Source organism: Grammomys surdaster, unplaced genomic scaffold (genome assembly GCF_004785775.1).
Source record: "Grammomys surdaster isolate TR1022 unplaced genomic scaffold, NIH_TR_1.0 165, whole genome shotgun sequence".
Classification (NCBI taxonomy): Eukaryota; Metazoa; Chordata; class Mammalia; order Rodentia; family Muridae; genus Grammomys; species Grammomys surdaster.
This window is the reverse complement of record NW_021604613.1, coordinates 7,822,666-7,833,155: the sequence shown is the minus strand read 5'-3', so window position 1 is coordinate 7,833,155 and position 10,490 is coordinate 7,822,666. Positions and strand designations below refer to the sequence as shown.

Genomic DNA, 10,490 nt, shown 5'->3' with positions numbered 1-10,490 from the left:
AGAGAGAGAGAGAGAGAGAGAGAGAGAGAGAGAGAGAGAGAGAGAGAAGCGCAAACAGACCTCTTGTATTTCAGAACCCCTTTAGCAATTCATTACATTTTTGGTGCTTTCACAGAATGGTGATATTCTATTACTGCAGTTCTATCATTTCTCAGCTACATCACCCGACTAAATTGTTAGTCCTTTGAGGGATGGATACAAGCTCCTGTCCCACCCTGACCCTGCCTCCAGTCTCACCCCCATGCTTACTGGCTGATACATGGACATTTTCTCATTCTCCACTTTGAGGGAGACCCCCCACCACCCCACGGCTGCTATAAAGTGACTTTGTTAATCAAGACAGTAAAAGGGAGAGAATCCAGATTATTCAGGGCCTCCTACTGATTATTACTGAAAACGTTTTTGTCATTCATTGGCTCATTTATTCATTTCTTAGAATGTGAAAGTAGTTGAACTTTGTAATTTGAACAGGGTTTTTTGGGAGGGCATGCAATAGGTAATCAACAGAAGAGGCAGGGTTAAATAGGCTTATCCTCGTCAGTATCATCAAGTACTTTTCAAATGCTGTTCAGTGAGCAATGTTTTCTCTGCAGAAACAACCACGTAGAAAATTTAAATTTTTGAATAATTAAATTTTTTATATTGTTTGCTAGATATTTTTGCTGTTTTAAGTTAATGTTATTAAGTATAACCATACTTAAAAATTTAGCAAATAAAAATGAAAACTAAGAATCAGCATGTATCCATCCCTCGAAGGACTACCCAATTTAGTCGGGTGATGTAGTTAAGAAATGATAGAACTATGGTGATAGAATATCACCATTCTGTGAAAGTACCATAAATGTAGTGAGGATGAATTGCTAAAGAGATTCCAAGAGAAAAGAGATCTGGCAAGGCTTTGTGGTCTACTTAGCTTTGAGCTGACCTTGAAACATGAGTAGAATTTGGACATGAAACAAGTGGGAAGAAGTATATTTTGGACAAAGAAACAGCATGTTTCTGGTTCTCATGGCTAAAACAACTGGGGAGGGAACAGCAGAACAATGTGGCAGCTTCTCTGGAGAAGTCTAAATGCCAATTAACACATGTTTCTCCAAACTTAAAAATGTTTCTAAAATGTGACAAGCTGAAAATCTTTACATATTTATAATTTTATTTCTTTATAATTTACTTTCATACCCCTTCATTTTCTAAAGCATACAGTTCTCTTCTTATTACTTGTATCTAAGATATAATACTAATCTTTGGTCTGATTACTTTCAATTTTGGGAGACAATTTATCCAATGACATTCTAGATTCACATTATTATAAAAGTGAATTTAATACTGTCCTGTTTCATTCCTCTTTTCTTCCCCTCAGTCCTCTTCCATTTTCCCCTACTGCCCTTCTACTGCTCGATCGGCATGAATTTTCTGTGCTCCCTTTTAAAAGACAATGGCCACAATTCTGGCTAGTGTTTATTAAAGCACTAAGTGCTGATTACATTTCACACAAAGCAGGAAGCTACATGGCTGCATCTCTCAAGAAGGTGGCAGATGCTGGATTACTTCTCATTCTCTAATTCTATGCATAAATTGACTCCTGATGGCTTCTGCTCTTGCTTTTCAAATTTTTCAGTGGGAATAAAGCAGTAGGTAGAGTTTTCCCATGGTGTGAACCTTGACCTTCAGAGAGTTCATTTCTGCCCTTAGTAAGCTCACAATCACAGGGCAAGTGTGTAATGAGTCACACAGATGACATTAAACGTGTTAAGTGTTTGAAACAACGAGGGGTCCATGGTTATAACACTGCAGTGTGAATAACTACTATAGAAGTTTGATGTTAGAAAGCCATGCTATTCATTTTTCTTAAATCATTGTAACTTTACTAAAGAGGGGGAGAGAAAGAGAGGGATGAGGGATAAGATGGGGAGAGAGAGGAGATAAAGGAGGAGAGGGAGATGGAAAGAAAGGAGGGAGAGGGAGATGGGAGGAAAGAAACTGGAGGGGGGAGAGGGAGATGTGACAGGGACAGAGAGGGAGATAAGGAGAGAGAGATACAGAGTAGGAATGAATCAAGTTTTTTCTTTCTCTAGTACAAGCATCAACACACAGAAACACATAGAAGCTAAGAAAATGAACTAACCTGCTCAGGTCACTGGATTAATTGACAACAAAGCCTAGGTAGAAAGTGGAGTCTCTTTGTAGCATACTTTGCAAGAACTATGGCATATAATTTAAAATTTAGAGACTGTAGTATTCCAAAAGGAGCGAAAGAGTTCATTTTAACTTTGTGAAATGGCCTCGGCAGTTTTTCTGTCAGTTTGCTCAGACTAACTGTGCCTGCGTCAAGAACATCATTTTCCATCCCGTGGAGGAGTAAGACATTCCTAACAAAGGCTAAACTTACAGTCATCTGAGACCAGCTAGTACAGTCATGTAAAACTAATCATGGTCTGACCAGAGTTATCTCTCTTCTCTGTTTCAGGAATGCAAGAAGGTGGCCTCTGATGATAGACCCTCAAGGTCAGGCTAATAAGTGGATCAAGAACATGGAGAAAACCAATAGTCTTCAGCTCATTAAACTAAGTGACCCTGACTATGTCAGGACTCTGGAAAACTGTATCCAGTTTGGAACTCCTGGTATGTAGATAAGTATCAGGTGAAGGTATGGAAATGCCCAGACAGGGCACAATTAGCACACACTTTGTAGCTGTATTTTGAGAACATCTGTCAGGCTTGCTATTTTGCTTGTTTTGGGTTTTTTGTGTGGCTTTTTTCAAGACACGGTTTCTCTGTGTAGCTCTGGCTGTCCTAGAACTCTTCCATTCTAGAACTGTAGAGCAGGCTGGCCGTGAACTGGAAGATCCACCCTCCTCTGCCTCCTGAGTGTTGGGATTAGAAGTGTGCCCCACCCCCACCCAGCTCGTCAGGTTTGTTATTAAGTGATGACTTTGCTGAACTCTAATTATTTATTAATAATCAAAGGAGGACCTCACAGACAGTGAACCGCTAGAAGACAAGGAGCTCTCCTTTATTACAAAGTGCAGTTGTGGGGCTGAGACTAAGTTAGCTGTTTAATTTTCATCTATCTGCTTTTCTTCAGTTTTCATTACTAATTTTCTACAGTTAAAAAGCCCACTTGATATTGCTATGCCAATCATACTTTAATATAACAGTTAGTTTCATTTTCTGTTTCTTCTTGAATTATATTACAAAAGCACAAGGGAAATTGAGCAGATTTTGCGTGCCTAACTATTATCTGGCATTTGAAATGGAGAGATTAGAAAAATGACAAGAATTGTTTTTAATCAAGGTCTTATGCAGGTGGTACACTTGCCAAAGCAGAATGCAACATGCTTTCAGTCTGCACTAATTGGGTCCTACTCTAAATCTGTGTAACTTATCAAACTTAGCCAAATAAAGACAAGCACTTACAGAATCATAGTGTATGTGGCTCCAGGAGAAGTTCCTCAGGTCCTTCTTGCTTCGAAAGCTGTATAGCTCAAAGAGACATAACAAACATGCTGGCAGTCCCATGTTATCTATGCTTATTTGTTAGTAATAAGCTTACTTTAAAATTCTAATTATAATTTTAGGATTTTAGTGTAAGCATGAAATAAAAAAACTCTAAATTTATTTTTAAGACTTTGTCCACAGACTTGTGCACACACACATGGTATTTCATTCTATGCTATTTTGAATTTTAAACTATTTTAAATTCACATTAAATTGACAAATAAATGTACACATTTATGGTATGCTATGCAATGTTCATACATGAACATTCTATCAAATCTCAGAAAACATACTTATATCCTCTAACATCATTTTTATATGGTGAAAAAAATCCTTCTTTTTAGAACATTATTTATACAGTATATTATTTATAGTTATCCCAGTATGACATAGAACAACTTGTATGTAAGGTATTGGAGGTGATGTAGGAGCCACACAAAGAGGGAGCCATAATCTCTACTCGCCAAATATATTGCTTGTGTGATGTCAGAATCATTCATGTATTACTGTAATAAAGCAGAAAGTGAAAATTCCTCAAGCAAGGACCAGTGAACTGACTGTCTCTTACATAAGGACCAGAGGAGTATTCTGGGTAGGGTCCTTGGTTCTGGATCCAGAGTCTCTGCCTTTGTCAGTCAGTGTTTAGTTCAATAACTCAGTTTCCTCACCTGCACATTAGCTATGTAGTGTGAGGAATAAATTACTTACTATTTATTGTATAATCAGTGTCAGATGACTGCTTAGTCCATAGGGTTTTGTTGGTGGTACAACTTGTGTTGGCTTTTTTCAATTACTGAGGCTCACCCCCGGGGTTTTATCACATTCTTTTAGAATGTGATAAATGGCTTACTTATAATAAGTTAAAAAAAATAATGAGAAAGCCATAGATGATGATCTGTGGGAATTCAGAAAAATCAGAGAGAATTTCTAGACAAAATTGTCACTTCAAGTTCTTCAAGTAATTGAAATTTAATATAAATATTAAAATGTTTTGTATAATAAAAGTAAAATGATGGAGTGTCTACCATCTGTTTGGCATTCTTGACTGTTTTTTTAAATCTCAGTTATAGATTTTGATGTTTAAATTCTATAATTATATGGCAGGTAATAGAGGTGAACTATCTAATGCTTTTAAAACTATTCATCCTAATCATGAGAGAGAAAGACTACTCTGGGTATCTTAAACATCCATCAGTGAGATGCAACAGGAGAGAACAGAGGACTGTAGGTCACATTGTATAGGGTGGGGTGAGTGGCATTGCACAAACATTTAAAGTTGTTTCTTATACACTGTGTATCAGGATTTAAATTGGGTTCTGTGTACACTTGTGTACTGGGCTTTAAATGTTTTTCTTAAACTGTTTCATCAACAAAAGTTGGAATCCCACTGTAGCTCTTACCATGTTATTTATAAAGAGGACAGGTGAAGTATTAAAGAAAGCTCAATGGTTTAGCTAGGAGTGCATGTTACATGAGGAGAATGCTGGCCAGAACTCCCAGGTCTTCTGCCTCTGGCTAATGGCTTTTATTTTTACCATATCTTCTAACAGTGAGCATCAGACAGAAGTAAAAGATTTAAATTCTCATAGAAAGATGGCAAGCTCTAATCTATATACTTAATCATCAAGTAAAAGTTTGAAAACATAAGTGGTTGAACCTCCTTCTTCTTGAGAGGTTTTCTTTAGATGCTGGCCTAGTCAAGGTCAGAGGCTTTAAACTTCTTATTCTTCCCAGGCAGCCTGGGTGGAGAGGCAGAAGGTTTTGCCAACTTCACCCACCTGCCTCTGTTTCAGTGAAAGCCAAGTCTCACTCTTCTTTTGTTGCATTGAGTTTTAAAATAAGACCCACTTTTTAAAAAAATTTTTAAAAAGAGTCTGTTATTTAAAAAGTTTGACAACCAATGATTTTGAAGGACTAGGTGCACCTGCATTTACTGTATCAATCAATAAAGTATATGTAGTATGATAATTAGACACGGCTGAAAAAGAAGTTAATCTACACAGGTCATTGACACTCTCCATTGCAATGGTAAGAGATAGCATCTTATCTAGACCTTCCTAATTTTTCCTATCTTGACTGTCGGCATCCCTCTCCCCTGCTTTGTATCTAGTTTTGTATCTAGTCTGTCAGCAATGAAGTGAGTGCCTTCCTGCAGCTCTGGTGTCCACATCTTTTCAGGAAAGTAGTTTGTAATGTGACTTAAAGTATCTCAAAACACTGGCTGTGCATTCACTTCTAGGGCCAGTATGAACACAATCACAATCAGGAACAGACTTTTAGGCAAAACAACATTGACAGTGTCATTAATCATGGTGGGAAAAGAATAACGTAGACAATGGAAAATTAACATAGTTATTCATTATGATATATTCATTTTATTCAACTATAAAAATAACTGAGCAGAAAGTGAAAATGAGTTCTTAAAAGTTACCTTCTGTGTCTCTGTTGGCTAAGATCCCAGCAGTGGAGGAGTGGGTAGGGAGGTAGTTGTAGAAATTCATTCAGCCATGAGTAACAGGGAGGGGAAGAATATGTCTGCGTGCACAGTGCAAACATCTACCAGTCCCTCAATTCTGAGGCCATTGGATAATCTGGGATTATCCCCATTCCTTCAAGGGACACTTACCATGTATGTGAATCCAGAATTGCCTGTGTCCAAGGTTTAATCACCATCATTCAACATTTTAACTTAGCCAATTCACTGTTAGGGATCATTTGTCTCTGGATCCTTTCTAGAATGACATCAGAAGTAAATATTCTGAAATGGTAAGTTTTGCTTAGAGTGATACTTATGTCTTAGAATAGAAAAAATTTCCAAATATAGTATCAAAAACACATCACTGGTTAAAAGCTAACAGTAATATGTTTGTTAGTTTTAATAAAGTAGTATAATTTTGTTATAATGTCATGCAAAGTAATTAGGACAGAAATTGATATTTGTTTCACCTCAAGTATGTGTAGAGAAATTGATGAAAAATTGAACGGAGAATTATTCATTAGGTAAATATGTTATATGAAGTTTTGCATCATTTTCTATTAATTTACATATGTCAACCTAGCTATTTAATGGAGGAAGAGAGAAAGATAAAGAAAATCTGATTAGAAGTAGTTGCCCAATTTCTTCTTTAATAATTTCCTGTATTTCCAGATGTTCTATAATATGTATACATTATTTTTGTAATAAAAATACAGTAAACACTGAAATAGGTCCAAAAAACGCATTTTCTCAGCCATCATGCCTAGATACAGTGAGTCCCAGGTGGAGACCATCAAGCCAGGCTGGTTGGCTAACGGGTGTAGAAGCAAGAGGAGAGGCCATGTAGATCTACGCATGAACCTTGCCACAGCAGGCAGTGTTTTTATGACCTCATTTCTCTGTGCTCCTAGAAGATGAAAGTAACATTATAGGTAGCTACTGGAACAGAAACAGTCTGTAGAGCTGAAAGAACTAGAGCACTGGATTCTTTAGTCAATATTTTAAGTATGATGGAATTTTTTTCTGCCTTTAGTGTTGCTAGAAAACGTGGGAGAAGAACTTGACCCAATTCTAGAGCCTCTTCTGTTGAAGCAGACCTTCAAGCAGGGTGGGAGCACATGTATCCGGCTTGGAGACTCCACAATTGAGTATGCTCCTGACTTCCGCTTCTACATCACAACCAAGCTGAGAAACCCGCACTATCTCCCAGAGACGTCAGTGAAGGTCAGTACCTAAGTTTCCTTATCACATCTCCTGATCTCTGATCATATTTTCCTACTCAGCCATAAGAGGACCAGGTCTTCCCCAGACAGCTGAAATTTGTCCTCTCTACTTCCTGAAATGATGTGCTGGGAAGAACGGCCACCAGAATCTAATCTGCACAGTCATCCTTGGATGATTTCACAGGTGTCATGTGCCAACATTCTTGCTTTGTAGTAGATGATAATACGCTCCTTATTGGAGCTGACATTTAGAACCAGGACTCCAGCCTTGCTCAAAGGAAGGCCACTGATTTCTGATTTTGCAGAATTATTTAAAAGAATGATCAGAGTTTTTTTTTTAAATACTGCAAATTGCTTTAAAGGGTAAAGTTAACATGTTATGCAAAGACTAAAATGACTGTAACATTGATCTAAGGCTGGAATCTTGGGGTTAGGGGCCTATTTTAATTCCCTTATTCTCATCCCTGGTTGTCATTCAATGAATGTAACATTTGTTTCCCGAATCAATCTGATCTGTTAAACTACATATGGGGAAAAAAACACCCAAAGATCTGTCCAGTGTGCTCAGACCTTTTTAATTGAAAATACCTAACATGGACACCTGTGCTGAACAGCTGGCGGCAGATGATGTTGGTACAATCATTCCATCCATGACAGGTGAGCATGATGCCTGCTCCCAAGAACACACAGAAGTGTGTAGAGTGAGTGTAATGTGTGGATCATGAAAAGTGGTCGTGGTGGTGGCTACAATGTGTCCTGGAACCTCACAGTACACACATAGACTGATGAACACAGGTGAAGCTAAGAGGTCTAGAGGAGACGGGTGTCCAGCTTGGAAGCATAATGGAAGTGCTTTGTTTTTAATTAACTAAACACATTGTCATTTAGGTACTCAAAAGAACAAATAAACAAACAACAACAACAAAAACAACCAAAACAACCAAAACCACCCAAACCCACCTGGTATCTCTCTGAATTAGGAAAGAGACTGGTATAGTTAAGGGTGTGGATTTGAACTGCTGTTCTATCACAGATGTGGCCACACTGTTCAACGTCCCTGTGCATCAGTCGCTTCATTTGTAAATGATCATAATAAAAGTTACTATGTCACTGAGTGAAGTAAAACTCTGAATAGGTTAGTCTCCATAGTAAAATGCTCAGGAGGAGGCCTAGTGGATTGAGTTTATATGAATGTTAACCATTAGCATGACTATTTAACTTTTCAACATAAGGAGAAAAAGAATAAAACATGAGAAAATAAAGTCCCAAGGCTGTGTTAAGAAAAAATTAATAAACACTATGGAGAAAACCCTTTTCTACTTTCCAGTAAAGTGCATGGAAGTCTCACATAGAGCGCAAACAGCCCTTGGTTGGATAATAACTAGTTATGACAGAAGTCGTAATACGCGGCAGGGAGGACACAGATCTGTGTATGGTTCAGCGCTGAAATCCCTATGATCCCCAGAGTGTTTTATTGCTCCGTTATTTTAATTGCTGGGATTGATTAAATGGGGATTAGGAAGCTTGGTGAGGTAGTTACTTACTTTCATTTACATATTTAAATGTGTCTTCTCACCCCCACATTTTAGGGTCTTTTCATGTATCTTTTGCTTTCAAAAGCACCCAAGGGAGGGTGGCATGCTGCTTGCATCCTTTTGAGCCTAAATGAAAATGAAATCTTGCTGCTGTGTTTGTAGGGTTTCAAATGCTTTGTGAACATGTGGCTACATTTGCAAAAATCTTGGTTTCAAAAATCTGACATCATTAGGCTTGCAATGAATAGGTTTCTGTCTGAATGCAGCAAAACAAAAGTTATAAACCAGGCATGCAGCTAATACTGTTTTTGCATGAAAATGAGTATACCTTGTAGAGCCTGTTTGACATTCAGGATTAATCTGTTAATAGGATCAGTTTTGATTTTTTTTCATGATAACCACATCATCTAAACCTATGACTGCATTCATATAAACTGTACACAGTGGCACTGGATGTAGTAAAAAAAAAATTAAAATCCCATCCTGGGGCTTCTTCTCTGCCTTAGACCATTTATGTTCCTGGATGAAGGACACACACAGCCTTTATGTTTTTACTATGCCTTAGGCAGCACAAGCTGGGCAGCTGCCTGCTCTGCATGCTGTTAGAATCTTGGTTCCTATCGATAACCCCAAATTATCACTTACTATTTAATATGCTCCATCTGGGCTGCTCTTAACTCCCATTGGCCAGCCCTCATGGTTTTTTATGGCTCAGCTATCCCATGGCAGCTCTCCTTTTCCCTCTTTAACATTCTTCTCTTATTCCATGGTAGCAGCTTCTTCTCCCTTCTCATGGTACTCTCTCCTGCAAGCTGGCAGTACCTGAACCCTACCTGTGTCTCTTCTGCCCAGCTATTGCCTGTTGGCATCTTTATTCACCAATCTTAATTAACCTGGGGGCAGAGTCTCAGGAGCTACGTGCAGACTCCAGGTCTTGGGGGCCAGCGCTTAGTCCCCAATGTCTATTACAGTAGACAGTAAAAGACAAAACCTTAACAACCAGAGGCTGAGCACTAAAAAGATGGGGTAAAAGAACAATGGGTGACACTAACATGGGAAGCAGGCATCAGGTTTGGGTGGGTGGGAGAACCGAGTCACCTTTCTAGGGTTACCAGAGGAAGCTGCTTTGTACTTGATGCCTCAGTGAGCAAGTTTCCATACAAAAACAAAATGACAGGTCCCTGCAGAGGGAATAGTCTCTTGCAAGCAGATGCAGGGAAATGTGATGTCACCTGTACAGCAGCCAGAACTCAAACATTGTGCTGAAAAGACAAAGACGAAATAGGGGTCCATGGTATCAGTAACAGCACTGCATGTTTCCATTTGGAAGAAAAGGAAACCTGCGTGCCTGAGCAGTGGCTCCAGTTTACAAGCCAGGCAAAACCACCAAAGGATCTATACAGTTCAGGGAAAAACAAACAGAAAGAATAACATTGACCCTCCTCCATAAGGGAAAGAATGGTAGCTCGTGCCTAGTAGTTTGTACCTAATATAAATACTGAGTTGAATAGGACTGGAAGTCAAACCTTCAGTTTCTGTATTGGGACTTGGTTTGGTGTGTATGCAAGCCCTCTCTTTCCTCCCCCTCGTTACCCTCCTACTTCTTCTCCCCCTTTCTCCCTTTTATTTCCTCCTCCTCTTCCTCTTCTTCTTCCTCCTTACCCCCTCTCTTTCCTCCCCCTCGTTACCCTCCTACTTCTTCTCCCCCTTTCTCCCTTTTATTTCCTCCTCCTCTTCCTCTTCTTCTTCCTCCTTACC

General features: G+C 38.8%; 1 protein-coding gene across 1 annotated transcript in view; it reads left to right on the top strand.

Annotated features, from left to right (window-relative positions):
* Positions 1–10,490, top strand: part of Dnah7 (dynein axonemal heavy chain 7) — a 249,661-nt gene that overhangs the window by 175,147 nt on the left and 64,024 nt on the right. Inside the window, exons 47-48 of the mRNA XM_028765706.1 lie at positions 2,468–2,622; positions 7,008–7,198. Of these exons, the coding sequence (XP_028621539.1) occupies positions 2,468–2,622; positions 7,008–7,198 (346 nt within the window). The remainder of the gene's footprint in view (positions 1–2,467; positions 2,623–7,007; positions 7,199–10,490) is intronic.